This window comes from Lethenteron reissneri, chromosome 6 (assembly GCF_015708825.2).
Source record: "Lethenteron reissneri isolate LAM-NWPU_2019-01 chromosome 6, ASM1570882v1, whole genome shotgun sequence".
NCBI classification, from domain to species: domain Eukaryota; kingdom Metazoa; phylum Chordata; class Hyperoartia; order Petromyzontiformes; family Petromyzontidae; genus Lethenteron; species Lethenteron reissneri.
In genome coordinates, this window is record NC_083784.1 from 9593519 (window position 1) to 9617904 (window position 24386).

The following is a 24386-nucleotide window of genomic DNA, read 5'->3' on the forward strand; positions in this document are numbered from 1 at the left end:
GAGCGCATGTGGACCGACGGGATTTATCGTCGTAACTCTGCGGGTGTTGGGTGCGCAACAGGGGAAGGCTGCGAGGTTGGAATTCATTGGAGCTTGTTGCCTTAGGAAGAGCCATTTGGGCTTGAGCAATGTGAAGGATCCTTCCGACATCAACATTCTTAACATCTAACAGGTTTACCATTTTTTCCCAAATCACCTCTCCAGCGCAGAGGAAAAGTTCACGAATGCCGACGCTGTGGCAATGAGCTTGGGCCTACGTTGTAGTCGTTATTAAGAAAAAATCATTAATCCGGTATCCAGGCCACGTCGCACTCCCTGGCAGTGCGGCGCCTGTGGAAGAAGTTAATACTTCTGAATGTGACCCCTGACAGAACGTGAACAAAAACTGAACACCCTTCATGACCTTTCCCTTATAACCGGTTCCCCTGTGCACCAGACGTCTTCCCATGTTGGGGCACACAGTGAACGCTGCATAATGATAACAATAAACTATATATAGTTGGGAGGGGTGTGGTTTGTTTGGGGGGGGAGGCATGGTTTGGGGTGGGGAAAAATGTGGGAATATGCAATGCTGTAAATAGAGTTTTACTGTGATAGCAGATATAGGAAACAGAGTGATATGGACAACTGCTCGAATCCGAAGAGGAATATTCGGAATTGTGGAATTGAGTGTGTAAGTTATTTTTTCCTTCCTCCAATTAAAGAGAACACTCAAGTTTAAAAGACACGTTTTCGAAGTGTGGCTCTTGTACCGTACTCCACGTGAGGTGTGGCTGTTGGTGAGAAAGACCTGCTGTACATCACCTGCTGGCTGTGTTGGTGAGAGAGGCCTGCTGTACATCACCTGCTGTTAGTGAGAGAGGCCTGCTGTATCTTCTTGGTTCTTTCGGTAAAGTCACGTAGAAGGGAAATAATAAAATAATAAAAAGAAAACATACAATTCTCACGATGTTTCGGCCACAACGCAAGCAGCCGTCCTCAGGTGAAGAACAGGTCTGTCGAAAACCTTTCCGACAGACATGTTCTTCACATGAGGACAGCTGCTTGCGTTTTGGCCGAAACGTGAGAATTTTATGTTTTCTTTTTATTATTTCCCTTCTACGTGACTTTACCGAAAGAACCAAGAAGATGAATCCCTGCAGTCACGAAAGCTTTAAATCGAAAGGCCTGCTGTACATCACCTGCTGGCTGTGATGGTGAGAGGGGCCTGCTGTACATCACCTGCTGACTGTGATGGTGAGAGAGGCCTGCTGTACATCACCTGCTGTGTTGGTGAGAGAGGCCTGCTGTATATCACCTGCTGGCTGTGATGGTGAGAGGGGCCTGCTGTACATCACCTGCTGTGTTGGTGAGAGAAGCCTGCTGTACATCACCTGCTGGCTGTGATGGTGAGAGGGGCCTGCTGTACATCACCTGCTGTGATGGTGAGAGAGGCCTGCTGTACATCACCTGCTGTGTTGGTGAGAGAGGCCTGCTGTATATCACCTGCTGGCTGTGATGGTGAGAGGGGCCTGCTGTACATCACCTGCTGTGTTGGTGAGAGAGGCCTGCTGTACATCACCTGCTGGCTGTGATGGTGAGAGGGGCCTGCTGTACATCACCTGCTGGCTGTGATGGTGAGAGGGGCCTGCTGTACATCACCTGCTGGCTGTGATGGTGAGAGAGGCCTGCTGTACATCACCTGCTGTGTTGGTGAGAGAGGCCTGCTGTATATCACCTGCTGGCTGTGATGGTGAGAGAGGCCTGCTGTACATCACCTGCTGTGTTGGTGAGAGAGGCCTGCTGTATATCACCTGCTGGCTGTGATGGTGAGAGAGGCCTGCTGTACATCACCTGCTGTGTTGGTGAGAGAGGCCTGCTGTATATCACCTGCTGGCTGTGTTGGTGAGAGAGGCCTGCTGTACATCACCTGCTGGCTGTGTTGGTGAGAGAGGCCTGCTGTATATCACCTGCTGTGATGGTGAGAGAGGCCTGCTGTACATCACCTGCTGTGATGGTGAGAGAGGCCTGCTGTACATCACCTGCTGTGATGGTGAGAGAGGCCTGCTGTATATCACCTGCTGTGATGGTGAGAGAGGCCTGCTGTACATCACCTGCTGTGATGGTGAGAGAGGCCTGCTGTACATCACCTGCTGTGATGGTGAGAGAGGCCTGCTGTACATCACCTGCTGTGATGGTGAGAGAGGCCTGCTGTACATCACCTGCTGTGATGGTGAGAGAGGCCTGCTGTACATCACCTGCTGTACATCACCTGCTGTGTTGGTGAGAGAGGCCTGCTGTACATCACCTGCTGTGATGGTGAGTGAGGCCTGCTGTACATCACCTGCTGTGATGGTGAGGCCTGCTGTACATCACCTGCTGTGTTGGTGAGAGAGGCCTGCTGTACATCACCTGCTGTGATGGTGAGAGAGGCCTGCTGTACATCACCTGCTGTGATGGTGAGTGAGGCCTGCTGTACATCACCTGCTGTGATGGTGAGAGGCCTGCTGTACATCACCTGCTGTGATGGTGAGAGAGGCCTGCTGTACATCACCTGCTGTGATGGTGAGAGAGGCCTGCTGTACATCACCTGCTGTGATGGTGAGAGAGGCCTGCTGTACATCACCTGCTGTGATGGTGAGAGAGGCCTGCTGTACATCACCTGCTGTGATGGTGAGAGAGGCCTGCTGTACATCACCTGCTGGCTGTGATGGTGTGAGAGGCCTGCTGTACATCACCTGCTGTGATGGTGAGAGAGGCCTGTACATCACCTGCTGGCTGTGATGGTGGCTCCAGCTGCCTCATCGCTGCTCTGGCCGCCTATGCAAGTGACTTGGCACACTTCCATCGCGGCTTGGCCACCCTGATGGCTGGTCCAGCCGCCTCCACCATGGCTTCAGCTGCCTACACAGCGGCCCAGCTGCCTCGACTGCTATTCCGGCCGCTTCCACCGCAGCCCGGCCGCCTATACCGCGGCTGAGCCGATTTACCGCTGGGTTAGAGGAGCAATTTTAAATATCCGAGGTGATCTTCCCACTGATTTTGGGTTGACGATCCCATGGATGAACTTACCACCTGTCTATCGGGTCCATGGGCTTAAGCCCATCTGTTTGTGGTGCAACTCATGATCACAGCCATAAACTTGACAATCTTAGTTTCCCCCCCCCCCCCACCATGAACTCATCACAGGGTGATTCAGGGTGTCCTTCGAGGCACTCATACCCCTCTCAAATGGTGTGGTGGATTCAAACTTCATTAGATTCGAAATGCCCGGAAGGACTCATTTATCCTCAATCCCGTGTAGTGGCACCACCGACAAGTATTATTGTAGACTCCGCTCTTTTATTCATGATGTTGCACTTTATCGATTAGTGGCAAGTGCCCCTTGGTATTCCGTTAAGCTCCGCTTGCAGAAGCACGAACCACGGAAGGAACGTTGTTGGCGTAGATTTCACCGTGATGCCAACTGGGCAGTCCGGGTTGTCTGACAATGGGAGTCTATGAAAGCGGGCTTCCTGGAAAAAAACATTTTGTTGCCAGGAAGATCGACTCGGCAAGGAACCGGCCTGCTGAGCCCTTCAGGATGGTTGACAGTCTGCTCCATCCCGACTGCTCCACCACCAGGATTATACATTCTGAGGTGCAATGTAGAGATTTCCACTAATAATATTTACCCCACCCGGAGTGCGATCTACCCCGCAGTCCCACTGGTCACTTACCAGTTCTCTTGGTTTGGATGTTCGCCCCAATTTCTCCCCAGCACTCGTATGACTTGCTTCCGGGATAAATTGGGACCACCTGCAATTCAGATAATTTCTCCTTCCTGGCTCCTAAAGGAGTCATTGGAGACTGGGCCCCAATGTATGCAGGTCGTGCGTTCAATTCCGACTCGAAACGCCTGTCTTTTTGGAATTTGCATGTCTCTCCCCGTGGTCGTGTGGATTTTATTCCGGGTACTCCAGTTTTTCCCTAACACATTGAGAATCAGTGCATTTAAGAGTATTTGGCTATCATTTTCCACATAAGCCACTTTGTTGAGCTATCATTTGTAGCCAGTTCGCTACTGAAAAAGAGCTATATAGCTTAGTAGGCCTTACCTAGTCAAATAAACAAAAAAAGTTTAGTTTTAGTAGTGTCCAGTACAAGCTGGCTATTTTGGCCTATAAAGCAGCTGCACGGTCCTGTACCTACATACGTGTGGGACCGTTTGGTCCCTCGTGCGTCAGAGAAGGGCCGACTCCCCCAACTGTGGATTTTGCAACCCGACCCTGGGTGGCGGGGGGGGGGGCTTCAAGCGCCGCTCCGCGAACCTGGAGCGCCTTGCCGGCCGCGCTCCATTGCGCTCCGGAGTTTCCACTCCCTCATTGCTTTCTCCGCAAATGCAACTCATCGTTGTGTATTTTTTACCCAATTTTATCTTTCAATCTGTTTGTACAGATATCCCCTCGAGTGGAGGGGGGGGGGTGATATTGCATTTGAAATAAAACCTTGAAACCTGTTTAACTATACTGGCTGGAGGCACTCATAGGATTCGCTGAAAAAGGGGACACGGCACTGACCAGTGTGGGGAGGGAAGGTCAAACAACTTCCACCGATTGGCGAACTTAAGCCACGGACGTAACAATCGCTTAACACGCAGACGGCTTGTTGAGCCACGGGGCAAAGCACAAACGTGCCACGGTTGCCATATACATGGGCAGCTTCTAACGATGAACTTCAGGACGGCACTCGCCTCTCTTGGTGGTCCTGTGCCAACGGTGGAAATTCCACGTTTCCTCTGGCGAGGGCTCGTCAACCAGGATGAACCACTGTCGACTTCGCACAATGTGGTACTCGTGTTTTCGACCCAAGAGGGATGGTGGGCTGAATCGCCCGCGAATGGGATGTGAACAAACACAGTTTATGGGGAGTTGGGCCCTCTCCCCACAACGAAATCCAGCAGGGTGCGACACAAACAGAACCGTTGGCAACAAGAAAGTTTTGGTCGTGACCCAAACAAGACATCGAATTTCGGCAAAAACTTCCACAAGCGACCATCGGCACCGTGGTCGTGGAGCCAGGGCAGACGTGGAGACACGGAGGGCTCACCAAGTGCTCGACACCAAACCGTGTAACCTCCCACGAACCACACACCCTCATCTGTAACACTTTCCGTACACTTTATTCACATGTTCTATGTACATTAACCTTATATATTTACCCCTGTTCACGCAAAGTCAAATAAATAAGAGTTGCGCAATCTATTTGACCGAACCGTGAGAAAAAATGTAAACCCACCTTTTATTTGGTTGGGTTTGATGTTTTGGGAGGTTTTGGTCAAAATAGCGGCACTAGTCGAGTTCATTTGAATTCACTTCAAAGGGCTTCCGTTGCCAATTCGGTATTTAAAACATAATATATGGATTATATTGACTTTTGTTTACTGTTGGAATGCTCAGTCAACATTGAATATTTTACATGTGAAACACTTAACCTTACTCCGTGCTGTCAACTCCCTACCTAAAACGAGCAATAACTCTCCCCCCCTCTACAGCAGCTTAACTCGGCCAAATGTCTAAATTCCATGTTCCCATGCTGGGGGGCACAATCTCCACATAGAGCGACTGCACAATACATTAAATCAATCCTGGAGGGGCAGTGATCATGATGATGATGATGCTGATGATGGGCTAAATTGACCCCGAGCTGGGATTGGAACTCTCAACCTTTTAAACTGCGAATCAAACACTCGAACGACATCATCGCTTCTAGACCGACCACTCAAACGTAAATTTTTACAAGTTGTGAAAAAAGAGCGACGGTCCGAGTTATGGTCCCAGCTCCTACGCGCGATATCTAAAGTGGCACGGGGTGGCTGGTACACCGGCAGACCAGAGCCAAAAAGGGTTCTCCAGTCTCCTCGTGACCGTTTACAATGACGACGTCAACTCCGAGTCGAAGGAGTCGTGAAGCAGATCCACTTTGGTCGGTGCACTTGGAGCAACTTCTTTCTCTGCAGTCCCCTCACACAAACACAACCAGCCGCTGCCGCTGCTGCTGCCGCTGCTGCTGCTGCATGGGAGGCTGCATTGGGATTAGTTCACAGCCATTGTTATTTAACACTGCACAGGAAGACCCACATCCAAGCAGTCTAGTGAGAGAGGGCCGTTACGTGTAGAAAACGGGGCAACATCCCTGCTGCGTTTAAAAACAGACGCAACCCCAACACTAAAAACGAACGGGGCTCTTCTTCGAGCATCCACGCACCGATCGATGGCGGACCCTAGGGACGCTGTTCCCACTGAAACTTTTGTCAATAACAACGATAAATAAAAAATTATCACAAATCACTTTCATCACAGTCAGGGAGAGACAGCGACGATTCGGGAGGCACTTCGCGATGCAGGCACTTCGCGATGCAGGCACGTCGCAGCAGTCCAACCTCTCCTCGGGAACCCTTGGGGGTGGCGCGGAAAATCTGCAGCGCCGCCAACGCTTGTGCCACCAAAAATTCAATAAACTGACGTGGAAGTGTCGCAGGGGGCTGGGGGGCGGGGCGGGGCAAGGGCTACTCCACGTAGTGCAGCTTGGCGAGGAACTGCTCAACGTCGACGCCAGGAGGGAAGTAGTCGAGCCTCTGTTTCTTCCGTTTCTGGAGGGAGACAGCAAGTGGCGAATTAGGCACTGAGGTTAAGCGATAACGAAGGCGTAAGAACTGCGGCGATTTCCGGCGCCGGGGGACGCAAGGGCCGCGCGAGGGTTTAAATAAATAATGGAGGCGTGGCGCTGGGTGTGGTGGGACGCACGCCTTGCGATGCAGTGCTTTTCGCGGAGGACTGTGAAACTCGCACCTCTGCTCTCAAAACAGATTAATCGGTGAAGCGGCGTGGGGCAGTGACGCACGAGCACCAAAAACCACTCGACACACTCGCCAATAACACCGCGACAGACAACGGAAAAAATATTAATAGGCGACGTTTCTGGCAATGACCCGAGTTTGATCTGAAAAAAGGACTTTGCTGGAAATGTCACAATTATTAATTATATATTGTACATGAAGGCAACGGTGTTATGGGCTGATGTGTCGAGTTATTACCTTTCCAGAACAAGATTATTACAGCGGGCCTTCTGTTTGTAGAGCCAATCGAGATAAATAAATATTTATACTGACAACGAAACGCATGTATGTTGAACTTCTTTCGCACCGCACGTAGTCCTGTCACCCTGCGAGGAGATCCAGACCCAAGAAAGCCCCGTTAAAGTCTCAACACTCGTTATGGAGGGATGTTCGGGCCAACGCCAATGTTAAAGAGCGCCCAGAGAAAGACTGTGCATCGCACACAGAGTGGGATGACACAAGGCGGTTCGCACACATGGGTTCATCAACTCACTGGCTGCCCTCCTTGCAACTGCAGATCCCCTGCGCAAAATCCTCATCATCCACCAGCCCCTTGCATGCACAAAAGGGCCCCCATGTTAGCGAGGACCGATAAAGGCCAACGCAGCTCAAGAGGGGGCGGTGTGCCCAACACTACGCCCGGCTGCATTTGTCTCCCCAGTACAGGTAGTCCTCTACTTACGATGGAGATACGACCCCATCGTAAGTAAAAAATATCGTAAGTCGAAGATGGCCTAGCCTACCCAAGAGTCTTAAAGAATAGTGATAATTCATCAAAACAGAGCAATTTACAGTACCGTACTGTATAAACTATATACTGTGTGTATTTATTAATTACAATACTGTATTGCACACTAAAATGTAAAGTAAAAAAAACGAGGTAAATTCTTAACCTACCTATATGAACTGCAATTTAATAGAAAGTTTTTTCAGGAAACAATCCTAACATGCAGTGAACGTATCGTATCGTGGTAACCCTAAAATGAAATCGCTAAAGCTACATATACATGTATTGAACGTATCGTAACGTGTCATATTGTACTGTACTCACCAAGATTCGTACACTGCTACGATTGCCTGCCGCACGAAATTTAAAATATTTTACAATTTTGTCGTATCGCTATCGCCATGGTAAGATCTAAATATCGTAAGTCGGACCATCGTAACTCGGGGACTATCTGTGTTCTTGTTTACACACCGCATCAGGTACTCATGTACGCCAGAGCCAACCTAGGGAAGGGCCCAGGACTGGTTCAGGTATTCGAGCTGGCGAGGAATAGAACTCGGTTCACTGGGGTCATCGTGCAGTGGGCTAATTGCTGCGCCACCGCCTCCACACGTTCCTCCTGCTCACTCCACTCACTCATCCCACTCACCCCTCCCGCTCACCCCTCTCACTCACGTTCTTGGCGCTGCTCCCGCACCTCCTCACGGGCGAGGGGCTCTTGAACGCGTTCGAGTCCTGGGCGGCTTTGCCCGCTGCTGCCGCCGCCGCTGCCTCCTCTGCCGCCGCCCCCCCCTCATCCCCCCTCGCCTTCCTCTTCGTGCCCCTCCTCGTCTCGCCCGCCGGCGCCCCGGCCTGCGCCTCTTCCCCCCCCGCCTTCCCCGACGACGTCCCCGGGCGGGACCTGGGCGACTCGGCGAGGAGGTGGCGCGCCGACCTCCGCGGGGACACGGGCGTGCCGTCTGTTTCGCGCCGCTGCTGCTTCTGCGCCGACTGCCTGTGCGCCGGCGGCGGCATCGTCACCGCGGCAGAGCCTCCGGCGTCGCGCTCCGCCGGGGAACCGTCGGGCGGCCGGCGAGGCGGAGTGGCCGTAGCGCCGCGCGACTTGGCCGCCTGGGAGAGGAAGACGAGCGTCTGGGCGGCCATGCTGACGCTGCTCTCGCTGCCGGCCTCGCTGGCGGGGCTGCGGGCGCACGGGTCCGGCGTGAGCGGGCACAGCGCCGCCGGCGCCGCCACATTCGCCTTCGCGGTGTTCGTCTTCGTGGACGCGGCAGCTGCCGCCGCGGTCGCCTCTTTCCCGACCCCGCGGCCCGCCCTCCGCGTCGCCGCTCTCGGCACCACCACCGCCGCCAGCGCCGCCGGGGCCTCGGCCCCCGCGCTCGCGTCAGACAGCGGTACGGGTCTCTTGATGACGGGCGTGACGAGCCGCGGGAACTCCTTGTCGCGCCGCTGCCCCTTGCGGCTGCGCTGAGCCGGCGCGGCGGCGGCGGCGGGGGCGGCGTCCCCCTTCCGGCCGGGCTCCGCGCGAGGGCCGCTCTTGCCCCCCGCTCTGCCCACTTTCCTGCCGGCCGCCGAGTCCGGGGGACTCTTGGACTTGCCCCTGTCGGCCTTGCCATCGGGCCTGGCCCTGGCGGCGGAGCCTCCCTTGGCGGGGCTCCTGCCGGCGTCGCCTCCCTTGGCGGGGCTCCTGCCGGCGTCGCGTTTGGCCGCCGCCGCCGTCCTCCTCTCCGAAGCGGACGCGGCAACCGCCCCCGCGCCCTCCTCCCCCTTCCCCCTCTTGCCGGGCACGTCCTTGGCGTCGCCCGTCGCCGCCTTCCTGGCCGTCTGTGCAGGAGACTTGGGCGAGCGTCGCGAGGAGGCGGCGGCGGCGGCGGGCCCAGCGTCGCCCGACGTTCTCCGGGAGCCGCCCGGCGCCCGCGTTAGGGAAACGCCGTCGAAGGTGAGAACGCGCCGGTGAGGGGCGGGTGGCGCCGGGGCGGCGTCCGCGGGGCTCACGCTGCTCCCGCCCGCCCTCTCGGCGTCACGCGGCTCGGAGAGTTTGTGCGCCGACGCCAAAATCTCTACCGGCACGAGTGATTCCTTCTCCTTGCAGCGCTCGAGCCTGCACGCGCGGGACGGACGGAGCGGTTGGCGAGCGCCTATCAGCGCCAGCAAGGTGCACGAGGGGTTGGTGGCGCAAGCACTATACCTGGTCACCCCCCCACGCTGACGTTTAAAGACTGCATCAGATACTAATTTTTGACAGACTTGGCCTAAGGGAGGCCCAAGTACTTGCCAATGATGTTGACTACAGCCAGCAACAGAACCCAGGTGGTTGGGATCATCGTGCGGTGCACAAAAACAACCGTCATAATCTCTTGTGCAACACTGACACGCAGGGCACAGGTGGGCAACGCTCAGCGATACTATCGCAGGGTATCAACCCAAACAGGACGATACCTTGCGATACAGCCAACAGCACGACATTGCCTCGACTGCGTAGTACACGTTGCGATACGGGAACAGAACGTCTTCATCGATTATTATTCACAACTCCGAATTACTGAGGCGCCTCAGAAGACACAACGCTAAGAACCAGCTGCTCATCTCTCATATCAACGACGACTTTGCCTCACGCCCCAGAGTCTGTTTTCTCGACGAACCTCCCTCCAAACTCGTTGCGTGTAAATCCCCGACACACACCACACACACGGCTGGCCGCTCTCTCCAGCCACGAGCAACAGCGTTTACACAACCCCACGTGGGCTCACCGGTCGGCCAGGTTGCAGATGCGACTCATCCCCGACACCAGCGAGGAGCCTGCTGGTGACAAAGAGACCGGCCGGGTGGCTCACGTCATTTCACCTGCGATGTCGCACGGCGCTAACGACTAAAACTGCTCTCGCCTCCAATCGGAATAAAAAAATATTTGCGGTCAAATCATCAGGCGAGTAAAAAATAATGCACCGTGGTACTGCCTCCCCTCCCCCCCCACAAACCCGATGCCGCCCATCGACAAAGCTGTCACGCGGAACGAACATTGCCGATTCACTACCACTTTCTGAGGGGGGGGGTGACCTTTTTTTTACCTGACACGATGAGGGGCTGCGAGGTGGGCGAGGAGATGGTGGTGGTGGAGGTGCTGGGTGCCGGGGAGAGCAGCACGTGGCTCATGCCGGGCGAGATGGCGATGGGTTTGGACGGGGTGGACGCGGCGAAGCGGGACTTCCTCGTGTGCGCAGCGCCGGCAGCAGCAGCAGCCACAGGCTGTCGAGGAGGCGACAGCTGCACGATCTGCGAATCCACACGGAGGGCGGTACAACCGGCGGGGGGAGGGGGGCGGGTGGGGCGGTGAGGAGAGACGGCAACGTGTTCTCAAAATGGCGGGCTAATATGGGGGCGGGGCACGATCCCTTTTCTTAACGAGCCGGTGGAGTTTTATCGGCCCTAGGGCCAGGCGCTGTCACGCGCCCTCGCCGCCTCACCTGGTGAGGCAGCAGCGACAAAGTGCGCGGAGGAGAACCCAGCACGGACAGCACTCCCACCACGCCCTGCAGCACGGGGCGCACCAAGAACGTAGGGCCCGTATCTAGACACGCGGGCAGAGACACAGCAAACGTCACTGGACAGACACACTCGGCTCAATGGGCAACGTCCCTCCTCCTCTGCTGCCTCCGGTGCTGGAATTCCTGTCCACCGAGTCCCATGAGCTCGGTGTCTCTCGGTGTCATTATGAATACTCCGAGAGACACTCAGCCCCGGGGTTTTGGACTTTCTCAGCAGTTCTATCTGAGTATCGGGCAAAGCAATTAAACCATAACTAAACTATTTATTTATTTTACCAGGTAAGGCCCACTGAGCTAGTGAGCTCTTTTTCAGAAGCGACCTGGCCACAAATGATAGCTCAACAAAGCAGCCAAACGCATATCGATTCTAAATTTGGAGGGAAAAAAACAGAGGCCTCGGAGAAAAATCCACGCGATCACAGGGAGAGAGACATGCAAACTCCAATATACAAGTATCAGGGTCGGAATTGTACCTACAACTCTCCTGTATACCAAGCGAGGTAATTAACATCGATGCATCCCTGTAGAGAGAACCAGACCCAGGCATTGAAGCCAACATCTCAGGAAGGATCCCTGAGCCTCTCACACCACCGTTACAAACCACCTGCGGGCAAGAGGAAAGGCTTCAAGACAAAAGGGCTCAAAAACGTTGGAGGCCGGAGGTGACGGCATTGTCTTCATTACGGCCAGTAGCGGCCCGGCCGGTGCCAACGTGGCACCTACCCGGCGACGTGATGATCCCTGGCTGTAACACCGTCCCGCGCATGGTGATGTTCTTCGGCGGCGATGTCGTTAGGAAATGGGTGGCGGTCGACACGGTGACCGTTGCCGCGGGAACGGCGATGTTGCCCATGGCAAGTGGCGGGGGATGCCGTGGCATGCTCGGCACCAGGGTCCCCCAGAATCTGTCCGTCGCGATGGCGCAAAGTGGCGCGTCAGCGTTCCTGGAGACGGTGACTCCGCAGACGGCAGTGGTGGCTAACGGGGTAGAGACTGTTGGACAGGTAGACACAGAGACATGCAACGTAGAGACATGTAGACCACACTGGGCAGTTTGGGTCGGTAAAGGGGAGTGTGACCTGGACCGGTTAAGACATCACTCGCCACTGATGTTAGCAGCCACGGCTGGGATCCAAACTCGGGTGGATGGATTCATAGCACGGCGCACGAACCACTGCCCCCTCTACGAATTCTCCAAAAACCTTGAAGTCTCCACGAACTCTGTGCCTGTGAGTTGCATTCGCTAGGTGTGCCCACTGGGTGGCTGCGCCCGCTCGTTGCCTGCCCGCACTCACTGGCTGTGCCCACTCCCTGGCTGTGTGTACTCGCTGGCTGACCTCTGCATCCGTGTGAACTCACCAGGCGGTGGCGCGGCGGCCAGCACGTGCAACCGCTCGGGAGTGGATTGGTGCCGTTGACGCTCGCCACCCCGTGGTTGCTGGGGGCAGCGTCTGTCGGCGGGAGGCAGCACTGCCCTGATCGCCGGCGCCCCCAACGGTGACGCCGTGACCACGTGTCGCTCCGGCCTACACCGGGTAGCGGCACGCGACAGCGGGTGAGGTTCATCGATTAGTATGGTTGGCTACGTATAGTACGAAAGAAGTTCAACGTACAGTGGCACCTCGGTATACGACCGCTTTGGAATACAGTGGAACCTCGGTATACGATCGCTTTGTAATACGTCGAATTTGGTATACGTCGTGTTTTTTCGAGAGAAAAAATGTCTTGGGATACGACGTCTTGCTTGGGATACGACGCGTTTGTTAGAACTTGTATGGGTCGGGATGAGTCACCGTGTACAGCACCCGCGTATGCCCGTTCACGACTGAAACAAAGCGAGGGGCGGGTTGGCGTGGGAGAGAAGGGCGGGGCACGTGGGGGAGAGGGGCGGGGGGCGTGGGGGAGAGGGGCGGGGGGCGTGGGCTGCCCCCATGGAGGGTGGAGCCCCGGGTCGAGGCGCGCGTGACGTGCGGGGTTGAGGCACGCCACGTGACCAGCGCAGCTGGCAGCAGCGCGGGTCACGTGGCTTCTGTATGCATTTTAGTAGTTAGTGTCTAAATTATTTTATACAACCCCATGAATGTATAATATGCTACATAAAATATCATTTATTTTCCTCTGGAACGGATTATTTCCTTTCCCTTTATTTCTTATGGGAAAAATTAGTTTGGTATACGTCATTTTCGGTATCAGTCCTACCTTCTGGAACGAATTAATGACGTATACCGAGGTTCCACTGTACATACGTAGACTCTTCAGTGCAGCCACAGATATATTCACAAATATGATGAAAGGCGCTATATAAAGATAAATGTTATAAATATAAAGCACATAGGCAACAGCCCTTTTGTCCATTCACTGCTGGCTGAGGGCCTCCCCATGCTATGTGGAACATGTTATGTTATCGTGTTTCATATTTATAGAGCACTTTAGTTCAAGGTGCTCTAGAACAGAGTGATTTAGATGGCAGGGATGTGCAAGGGGCGAGAAATTAGTGTCCGTAACAGAGGGCACGTGGGGTCACGAAAGGATAGGAGAGGACGGGAAGGAATGGAGGGGTGAAGGGAGGAAAAAGGAAGAGAATGGGCAATAAAGAGGAGGCGAGGCTTTAAGAGAGGAACAGAATGAGGTGAAGGAGCGGGACTCTTTAACGTACAGGGGCAATGTTGAGTCTATGGGCAGTGTTGAGTCTATGGGCAATGTTGAGTCTATGGGCGGTGTTGAGTCTATGGGCAGTGTTGTGTCCATGTAGAGTGTTGGGTCTATGGGCAGTGTTAGTCGATGGGCAGTGCTAAGTCTATGGGTAGTGTTGAGTCTATGGGCAGTGATGTGTCTATGGGCAGTGCTAAGTCTATGGGCAGTGCTAAGTCTATAGGCAGTGTTGTGTCTATGGGCAGTGCTTAGTCTATGGGCAGTGCTAAGTCTATGGGCAGTGTTGGGTCTATGGGCAGTGTTAGTCGATGGGTAGTGTTGTGTCTATGGGCAGTGTTGAGTCTATGGGCAGTGTTGTGTCCATGTAGAGTGTTGGGTCTATGGGCAGTGTTAGTCGATGGGCAGTGCTAAGTCTATGGGCAGTGTTGAGTCTATGGGCAGTGATGTGTCTATGGGCAGTGCTAAGTCTATGGGCAGTGCTAAGTCTATAGGCAGTGTTGTGTCTATGGGCAGTGCTTAGTCTATGGGCAGTGCTAAGTCTATGGACAGTGTTGTTTAATGTACAGGGGAAGTTGATGCCAGTGGTAGGGTGCAAGGAGGGAAAAATATAAAAAAACAAGATTGGGACACAGGGAGGTAATTTTACCATTCTTCACCACGCTGGTCAGTGCAGGTTGGTTATCTTATTTAACCGTCTACTTCCTCGCCGTGCCCTTTGCAAGGGGCCTCACCTGCACTGCTGGGGGGTGAGGGGCCTCCCTGGACTGCCGGGGTAGTGGTACCCACCACCCGCATCCGAGGTCGCCGCGCTCTCGCCCGTGATGGACGACACGGCGCTCCGAAGCTCCACATCGCTGGCCCACGCGCCGCCCGCCACCTCCCTGCCCGCCGAGTCCGGCGCAGCCGCTGCCGCCGGGCGGCGAGCAGCCTCCACGGACGCCGGCGCTCCCTCAGAAGCACCCGGCAGGGAGGGCCCCGCGGGAGTCACGGCGGAGGCGGAAGCGGCCGCCACGGTCGTGTCGGCGCCGGCCAATTTCTTCCCCTTTGCTCTTTTGCGCGGATGCTTCTTCTTCGCCGGCGTCCCCGTGGCGCCGTCGGGGGCGCCGCCCGCCGCATCTCCGCTGCCCCCCATGACCGACTCGACGTTGGCACCGTCTCCTTGCCTGACGGGCGCCGCCGCTTTAACCCCCACGGCCGGATCGACTACGGCGCCCTGGCTTCCTGTGGCGTCTTTGCCGGCCCCGTGCTTTTTGAGGGAGACTTTGGGGGAATTTTTTCCACTCGATTTCGCGGAGGATCGGGGCCTGCCCAGCCGCTTGCCAGGGAGCGCAACTCTGGTGGGCGGCTTTGCCCGCTTAGATTTTGCCGCCCTGCCGTCGACCGGTTTATCCCGCACCTGCGTGCGAATGGCCGTGGTGAGGGTTTCATGGGCGAGGTGAGCGGGAGGCATCGGGACACCGCACGATTTGTCTGTGGGCAACCAAACAAATGTTACAACCACAAGGCACGATTACTCAACGGCATTTTGTGACATTGTCAAATGTCACAGTCTCAACGTTTTATTTTGTAGTGTTGTACGTCAACATATTTTCTTCAAAAACTTTTTTATTTCTAGTAGCCCAGATGAAGTAGCATAAGGCGGTGCATTGTTAACACTTGTGTCTGCACTCCTATTCTGAATGGGTTTCCGACAGGTTTTCCAGTTTCCTCCCACATACAATGCCAGAATCAGACTGGAGGGATCCGATTAGCTATGAAACAAATTTTCAAAGATGTCCAGTAAGAAAACAGACAAGGAATTATTATTCGTAGTAGTATGTAAAATTGGGTGACAGCTCCACCAGTGCTACTCTAGTTGCCTGGAACTCCCTCTCACTATGCGTCCAGTGTATGCACACTGATACGGACAGATGCATTGTCAATGTTATTAAAAAAAACCCATTGCATGTTGACAGAGCTCAGCATTAGTCGGGCATGACTAGAAACGTATGTTGAACTTCTGTCGCATAGTGCGTAGCCGACTGTGCTAATCGAAGGTGCGGGAGGAAGACACCAGACTCATCACACTAAAATAAACCCCTCCTCCTCTACTCGTCCAGGCTTCCGACTTCCCCTCGTACTCGGAGCGTGCCCGTCGATGCTCGTGACCTCATCCCCGCACTCACCTTGCGCCTCCCCCGTTCGCCCTTCATAAATAAAATCGCACTTCTTCTGCAACATTCTCAAAATGTATTTCTCCCTCGCTGCAGAGCGCGTGAAAGCAAGCTGAAGGACAGCGACGCAAGTGAAGGCGGTGGCGTCAAGCACAAATTTAATCCCGACGGGCATATAGTCTGGCTCTGTGAGCCTCAACTAGGAACACTGAGCCCCATTAACTGTTTTCCGTTCCGATGATGTACGTGCCACACGCCCTGCCATGTGGTAGGGTGAGTGGCACAGTTTGGCACCAGCTATCATAGAGTGCGGTCTTGTTTGCGGAGAGTAGTGTGTTAAAAAACAGCGGTGCTACGCCTCTCTAAATAAAATTAAGGCTAACCACTTGCGTGTTCCTTGATTCAGGGTGCCTTGGGCACAAGGCTTCGTTGGGGGTACATATTTGTGAGTTATACGGTGGACGTCAGAGGGCAATAGTTGGTTGTAATGTGCATCTTGGGACTGTTCTTTCTGTTGTTTTGCTGCCTTGCCCAAGCCTGGGAATTGGTGTACTTATGCAATTTTTACTTAAACTTGATCTATTTTTACAAATTTATATTTAGCGATTTGCTTACCTTACCTATACTTTTCACTCCCATCGATTTTTGTATTGTGTTTGTTATTGTAACTTTATGACCCCTTGTCCCTTCTGGACATCTGTGAAAAAGAGCTTCATAGGCTTATCTAATTTCTCCAGGATAAATATTTTGATTCTACGTTGCCACGTTGATGCCCCAACCTTAATCGCACTGTTCAAGTGTGGTCAAGTATCCTCAATTAACTCCCACAACCCGCACGGGAAGGAAAGCCCTCATCCAGCGGTGGACTCAGAAAAGAGGATGTACAAGAATCGGTCAGGTAACCACCGTCCCTTGCCATTGCTGCCTTGCACCACTACCAGCAGGAAAGGAACTTTTCACCTCCTTCAGCGTTCTTTGAGAGGTCAGTTGGACCCACAAAGGTTCATAATACCACTATGGTGTAAATCAGAATCTATCCCTTGTTTGCACCTCCGGTTAGCACGGATGGCTACGTACGGTGCGAGAGAAGTTCAACATACGTACATAAATACACGGCAGCACCGCAGCAGCAGCCGCCCCCAGCACCGGTGGAGACTGCCGTGCGGCACCGCCTGCACGGGCGAGGACTCACCATGTGACTCGTCCCCGAGGCACACCTCGCCGCCCACGTCCTGGTAGTCGTGCGTGCACTGGCCCTGCTTCCTCACGTCGTCTCCCTTCCCTCCATCCCCACCCTCCCCTCCGTCCCCGGCGTGTCGCTCCGTCTCCTCGCCCATCTCCGTCACCTCCTCGCGTTGCCGACCCTCGTCAGGGTTTGCGTCGTCGTCGCCGTGGCAGTCAGCGCCACCCAATATCTCCTCCTCCCCCACCTCCCCGTTGGCCGCTCCCTCTTCTGCCTCATCCATCTCCTCGTTGCTTTCGTCTTCACCTCCCGACGAGCCGCCCTGCGTTCCTGCGCGACCAACCGCACAGCGACCCGACTGCGGTGAACCACACACCCTCGTTGGTGGTTTGTCCTCGATGGAGACGCTCGCGCCTGCCACGGGAATTTCTGCCACTGTGGCTCAGGACTGTAAAGGGCATGAGAGAACCGCCTCCATGCTCATTCGAGCAGGAGATCACCTTCCCCTGGACACAAACGAAGTTTTCGTCGCTGGTAATGATGGGTTCAAGGCCAGGAGTTGAACCCAAGGTTTGTGCCAATATCGCAGCACCTCATTTTTTCGGTTTGGCATCTGCATAGACTACCCGTGTTGACATTATTTGTTCATTATCAAAGTCAAATTGCAGTTTTTTTTTACTTGAATAGCAAGTCATCAAAGATGTGACAGAGAGTTAACGTGCTTCTTTAATTGATAAAAGGTTGCAACAACTTGGGAAAAAGACTGATAGTGCTGTTTGTCGCTGGCCTCTGGGCCTGTGCTCAGCAACTGCGTTTGAACGCAAAATCCCCGTGGCCAGGTGGCCCCCACCCACCCAAGTCGAAGAGCTGGAAGAGGGAGTGGAAGGCGGGGTCGGACTGCGTGAGCGTCACGATGTCTTGGATCGACTCCCGGCTCATGTTGCATTCGCCCTGCACACGAGGGGGGCGGGGCGGGGGGGGGCACGGAGCATGGGCGTGAAACAACACCAATAGCGGCAGCCGCCTTTTGCCACTAAGTGCCGTTGACCCCAGCACAACGCTTGTGCCAGGCGAGGTGCACTTTGAAGTTGTCGCGTGAAGTGCTGGCAGGAGGTCAAGGGGCAGACCTATGTGCCATGGGTTGACTGCCTGAGATGACTGGATCATAATCAGAATAAGTATTTATACTGGAAGAATTCAATGAGCTATAAAGCTCTTTTTCACAGATGTCCAGTAGGAGATCTGACTGCAGATGCACCACCTGTGTTGCCCACAGTGACAACTCGCTGTGATCTAGCCGCCCAGTGCTCTGCTCATTGTTGGGCGTAAAATAAAGACAAAGATCCCCTTGTTGGGGAAAGTGCTGTTAGCGTGCACCTACCAAGGCCGGAACGCCACACGAGAGGGTGGGTGGCCAGCACCACGCGCAGCCGCCTTTTGTCTCCCCAGTGGTGATGTTTACACACCTCAACAGGTACCTAGGGGAGGCCCAGGACCTGTTTAGATAATCACTAGTGTTGGCCGTAAGCGGGAATCAACCTCAGGTCGCCGGGTTGGTAGCGCAGCGCGCTAATAGCTCAGCGAGTGCTCCCCACACGCATACACACACACACGCGTGCAGGCCTTGCCTTCACGACCATAGCTTCCAGACTTCCACCTCTGGCACCAAATGGCAGCGGGAGGATAGAAATGTGGAGGGAGAGAGCGGGAGCCTCACTGCAGATTGAGCGTGGGGACTCTGCTCCTAGGCTGTTCCTGGACTGGCAGGACGCAGCTCCAAGTGGTCATGGAAGCAATGCATCAGTTGTGGTTCCTCTCCACCCGTGACGATTTGACCATTTCATATTGCCTATTGAAGAGCGTAGAGCGTCTATTAAGAGATTCGGTTCTAAGTGATTTAGCCACTCAATTTCTTTGAGTGGTGGTCCACGGTTTGGAGCATGTGTAGTGACTGTGAATGTCACTGTGTGGTGCCGGCCCTGCGAGGCCACGGCGGATATGTTGGCATTATGTGTAGCCTGCTTGCTGGGCGTAGTACCAGCCCTAGCAGGGCTTGGGTGAGCGCTGGCAAGCGCAGAGGCACCACGTACAGTGTGCGGTGCGGGCTCCCGGTGAGGCAGCCAGGGTTACGTTGGGGCATGATATGCTGGTTGACCTGCCGACACGTGACCGGATATTGGAGGGGGGCCACCGGTGGACGGGGGCCGCTGGGTGGTCACGTGGTATAGAGAAGCTCTCGGGAGCCTTCGGGAAAGAGCTCAAGAGATCTAGAAGGTGGGCGGGGCGAGGGACAGAGCCAGCCCCAGCCCGGGCCGATATAACGGGGGCCCCGTGTGGGGCTCGGGGTTCTTGACCGTGGTTTGTGCGGATCCGGTTAAATGTCACCCATGGAAGTCGGGCGGTGTGGTGCTGGGGTCGTTGATCAGGTGTTTGTTGGGCCCGTCGCTTGTTTAAGTTAATTCTGTTTAAACTAAACTATTTTATTATCTCAGGTAAAGCCCGCTGGCCAGGAGATCCAGCCACACATGACAGCTCATCAAAGTGGCTGGCATGATCGTGTGGGAATTTATAGTAGCCAAATAATCTAAACCCGTGTTTCTAAACATGGAGGGAGAAACTAGGGAGAACTTGCCAAGTCCATATATACAAGCATCTCGTCAGGGTCGGGATCGAACCGACGGTCACGGTGGCGAGATGTTATCTTCCTCGCCTGGTATGCAGAGGATCGGGGATTCAATCCCAACCCTGACACCTGTGTACTTGGAGTTTGCGTGTTCTCCCCATGGTCGCGTAGATTTTCTCCGGGTCCTCTGTTTCCCCCCCCCCCACATTTAAAAACATGCATTGAGATTATTTTGCTCCGATACATTTCCACATGATAAGCCACTTTATTGTGAAGAAGGCTTGCGAGGACTTTGTTGTGGCTTATCATGGTCGCTTCTGAAAAATAAGTAAATACCTCAGTGAGATAAAAAGTTTTGTAGTATTTAAAAAAAAAATTAAGCGATTTGTTTACCTTTCCTATACATTGCACTCCTATCGTGTTTTTGCATTGTTTGTTGTTGTAACGTTCTGACTCCGTGCCTCTACTGGACATCTGTGAAAAACAGCTTCATAGCTCATTGGATTCCTCCGGTCTAAATAAGAGATTCTGATTCTGAAAAAGAGATGTGTAGCTCAGCGAACCTTACCTGGTCAAATATAAATAATTGTTTCGTTTTTATAATATCTTGCCAGGTGGGAAATTGAATCCCTCCACGCGTGTCGTCAGGAAATGTAATCTGCCGCACTTGGGAGAAGGCTTGCGAGGACGCACGGGCCAGTAGACGTGTTCTTCTCGCTGCCCGTGCCACAAACTCACCTGCAGGTTGAGGAAGTCTTCAATGGACTGCGGATCACCGTTGTCCGCGGAAGGTGCCGACGGAGTAGCCACCGCGTCCGTCACCGTCACCACAGTCTCACTGTGATAATCGAACAAAACTCAAACATATTCTTGGTTCTTTCAGTAAAGTCACGTAGAAGGGAAATAATAAAATAATAAAAATTAAACAATACAATTCTCACGAAGTTTCGATTGCAACACCAGCAATCATCATCAGGTGTGAAAACTCAAGTAATTTGAAATATACACCGACATAACCCGTGTGTGATACTTTTGTCAATCTACTGCTGGATGAGGGTCTCCGCCCACACCATACGGGTCCGAGGGGGGTTATTTGGCCATACGTCACCACATTGTGTTATTGCTGGCTGTGAAGTCTGGGTTTCCATGCCTTCTTTGGGTCTCGACGCGACTCTACGCAGGTCTATAGGTCTCTGTCCGGGTCTACGAGTCTTTATGTAAACCTAAAATAATAATGACAATGTAAAGCCTTCTATCATCCACTACCAGATGAAGGCCTCGGTATCCTAACATGTAGTATGGAAGCTGAACTTCTTCCGCACCGCACGCAGGAAACCGTGCTAATGGTAGGTGCAGGGAAGAACAACAAACTAAACACAAAAAGTAGTTATCAATAAATGAGTTTTCAAACTAGATTTAAAAGTGCATAGCTTCAGTGGCTTCATGTCGCAAGAGCGTTCCAGACGGTTGCAGAAAATGGGGTTATTTGACCATACTTCTCCATGCTGGTCAGTGCTGGTTGATGGTGGGGAGCATAGATTTGGGGATAGTACAACAATGGATGTTCTTGCACAGCCCTCTGCCACAAGCAAAGTAGCTCCACATCCGCACAGCCGCGCGCACAACAACCCGTTGCGTGCGTGGTGGGCTGCAGATTCCACTAGCGCGATAGGGTATTTATTATTTACCATCGATCTATGCGTGTGCGACATATTCGATTTCACACGAAAAGCGGTTGTTTTTGCGCTGCTGCTTTCTATCCAACTTCGTTGCTCTAATTTTGTTACATTCCTTTCGCTTTTCTCATGTTTGTGGCCTAGGTCACTCTTGCTAAAACAAGACTCCTCTATACAAATGAAACTCTCTCATATACAAGCGTTTAATGACGTGACACTTTTTATAATTTATTTGCTAGGGAAAGGCACAGGAGGGGGAGGACTTGAAGCTGCACTTGGGCAGCATGAACAATTACAAAGGAGTTCCAGACGACAGGGGCAGCAGAAGAGGGGCAGTGAACTCGCGCTGAGCGTAGAGCGACTCAGGGTTATGGCAGTAGGCACTGGCTGCTCGTGTGGAAAGTATAATTAGAGGGGCAGAGATAGATGATATGCACGCATTGAAAATGACCGTGTCCTGGCCATGAGATTCACAAGCATGTATCATTGGCGTAAGAATAAATTATAATCGGTGAACTGTTAGATGCCTGCAATGTTCTGAAGCGTAATTTGGTGGGGGGTAGATGGTGGAGAGATAGAATGACAAAGTTCTGGAGCAGGTTCAGGAGGAGAGAAGTTTAAGAGAACAACCCAGGGAAGGCAAACGATGTGGATTGGGTGGCACGTTCTCAGAGATGAGAGTTTAATGAGAGAAGTTCTGCAAACGTGTTAGGAAATAGGTCAAGAGGCCAAGAAAGAAGCTACTGGATGACTTGAAAGGAAGGGGGGATGGACAGTGAAATGAAAGACCTGCCACTAAGCAGAAGACGAAGAAGAGAGGCAGATGGCGATGGGAGAGGAGGAGTTGAGAGGGAAGGCTATCTGTGTCAGCCCATGCCACCACCTCATCACACCTATAGAAGACTTGGTTGATGTTCTCAGCCAGTTTCTCCTGGAGCCGCGAGTCACCCAGCAGCGTCTCCAAGGCTGTTTCCAACACTTGATGCTGCACGCCCACACACACACCAATACCAACACAACCGCCATTCACCACTTAGTGACGGTGACGTCACCACGGCGCCTGTTGCTAGTCCAGGTGTAGTTTGAGGCAACGTTAAGTGTCAAAGGCTCGCTGACAGGTTACGGGGCAGACCCAGGTGCCACAGGTAGACCAAATGAGATTACTGGCAGATGCACCAGCTGTGCCCCCTACCATACCAACACACACACACGGGAACCTTCTCATCAGCACCACCCATGATCTCAATGTTGATGGCTCATTCCTCTGATACGCCCATTACTAGCCGCTTGAACCCTGTAAGAGACCCTCCCCCACCTGTCCCCACCACCCGCACTCACCCCCACCGCGACGGGCTGAGGATACATCAAACAATGGCTTAAGTTCTCACCAAATATTTCCCGCGTCCCGGGAAATCCGGGGTAGGTATGTGACTAGTAGCCACAGTCATGACAAGAGGTATACCAAAATTAAGCAATCATAGCTTGGCACCTCACCGACAGACTCTCTGCGGTCATTTCCAGGGTGGCTCCGTCTCCACCCTGGTCTTGAACTGAGAGTGAAATCGATAGTTTATGCGCAGAGCTGCTGCTGCTGCTGGGGCTGGTGGTGCTGCTGGTGCTGCTGCTGCTGCCGCCACTGCTGCTGCTGCTGGCAGAAGACGCCAAGATGCCAGGCGCCTGGCTCACCGGGTCAACAATCTGTCTCACCAGAACTCTGTTTGGGGTTTTGGCGACATCATGGGCAGGATAGACGACTTATTCAGAACAGCGCGCGGAGTTTTAAAGATGCGGCACCAAAAACAACCATCCCATCTTATCTATGAGACCTTTTTGGCAGTATCAAAAGGATGAAAAAATTTGAATAGGCTTTATCCCATTCTGGCAAACACAAAATAGATATCTACACTATGGGGACCTCATTTGCCAGTAAAAATATGATAATTGGTTCTTTACCCTTCTATCTGGCAACAAAACTGACACCTTTTTGCAAGGAGTCATGTTTGCATAGACCGCAATACCTGCAGTCATAATACAAACAAAAGAACATAACTCTGATAATGTGCACTGTCCTTGAAGTTGATTGGTCCACACCCGAGACAGCTTTCCTTCGAGCCTAGTCTCATATGGGTTGGACCAGATGACGTGCGCCTTTTGGCGTCATCTGGTCCAACCCATATGAGACTAGGCTCGAAGGAAAGCTGTCTCGGTGTGGACCAATCAACTTCAAGGACAGTGCACATTATCAGAGTTATGTTCTTTTGTTTGTATTATGACTGCAGGTATTGCGGTCTATGCAAACATGACTCCTTGCAAAAAGGTGTCAGTTTTGTTGCCAGATAGAAGGGTAAAGAACCAATTATCACAAAATAGATACATATTGCAAGGCATCAAGTCTGCATGAACCAAACGTATTTGTGGTGAAACATGCAAACAAACGTGCTCTGATAATGTACGCATTGTGTTGAAACTGATTGGCCTACACCAGAGGCCGCCTTATTTATGGCTTTGTGTCTCACCAGTGTCAGACCAGATAATGCCAAAAGGCAAACAGTACAAAAGCAATGGAAGTATCAAAGTATTAATAGCTCAGTATCAGAGCATATCTGTTTGCAGGTTTTGCCACAAGTATATGTGGTTAATGCAGACTTGATGTCTTAGAATAGGGACCTATTTGGTGTTTCAACATTTTAACACCTGTTTAACAAATGCTTTCACGACCAATATTATATTAACACCTCCTGTTTTATTGCCAGAAAGGGTAGAGCCTATATATTTTTTTATCGGATCTTATTTTGTAGATATGGGCACGTGAGGCCACTCTACGCGAGTCACATGCTTTCCGGTTGGGTGTGACAGCCACAGATCTTAATACGAGGCAAGGACTTGGCACTGGCAACCATGTCAATGCGTGGCGAATGCAGGGAGTTGTTGCAGCAATCAAGGAATTTCATTTATTTGGTATAGGCCTGTGAGC

At 52.9% G+C, this 24386-nt stretch overlaps 1 protein-coding gene across 3 annotated transcripts in view; it reads right to left on the reverse strand.

Moving 5' to 3' along the window:
* Positions 1 to 5121: 5121 nt before the first annotated feature.
* The window catches only part of LOC133354786 (nascent polypeptide-associated complex subunit alpha, muscle-specific form), a 29996-nt gene continuing 10731 nt past the window's right edge, over positions 5122 to 24386 (reverse strand). For 2 of the 3 annotated variants that reach the window (XM_061571915.1, XM_061571907.1), the window contains exons 8-20: positions 22907 to 23126; positions 22306 to 22397; positions 20475 to 20574; positions 17968 to 18064; positions 17123 to 17443; positions 14509 to 15247; positions 12485 to 12651; positions 11849 to 12118; positions 11045 to 11148; positions 10649 to 10853; positions 10331 to 10382; positions 8259 to 9681; positions 5122 to 6610 (exon numbers count right to left, since the gene is read on the reverse strand). In XM_061571915.1, the coding sequence (XP_061427899.1) occupies positions 6527 to 6610; positions 8259 to 9681; positions 10331 to 10382; positions 10649 to 10853; positions 11045 to 11148; positions 11849 to 12118; positions 12485 to 12651; positions 14509 to 15247; positions 17123 to 17443; positions 17968 to 18064; positions 20475 to 20574; positions 22306 to 22397; positions 22907 to 23126 (3874 nt within the window). In that variant the 3' untranslated portion in view covers positions 5122 to 6526. The remainder of the gene's footprint in view (positions 6611 to 8258; positions 9682 to 10330; positions 10383 to 10648; positions 10854 to 11044; positions 11149 to 11848; positions 12119 to 12484; positions 12652 to 14508; positions 15248 to 17122; positions 17444 to 17967; positions 18065 to 20474; positions 20575 to 22305; positions 22398 to 22906; positions 23127 to 24386) is intronic. The other variant, XM_061571925.1, reaches the window with a different exon arrangement.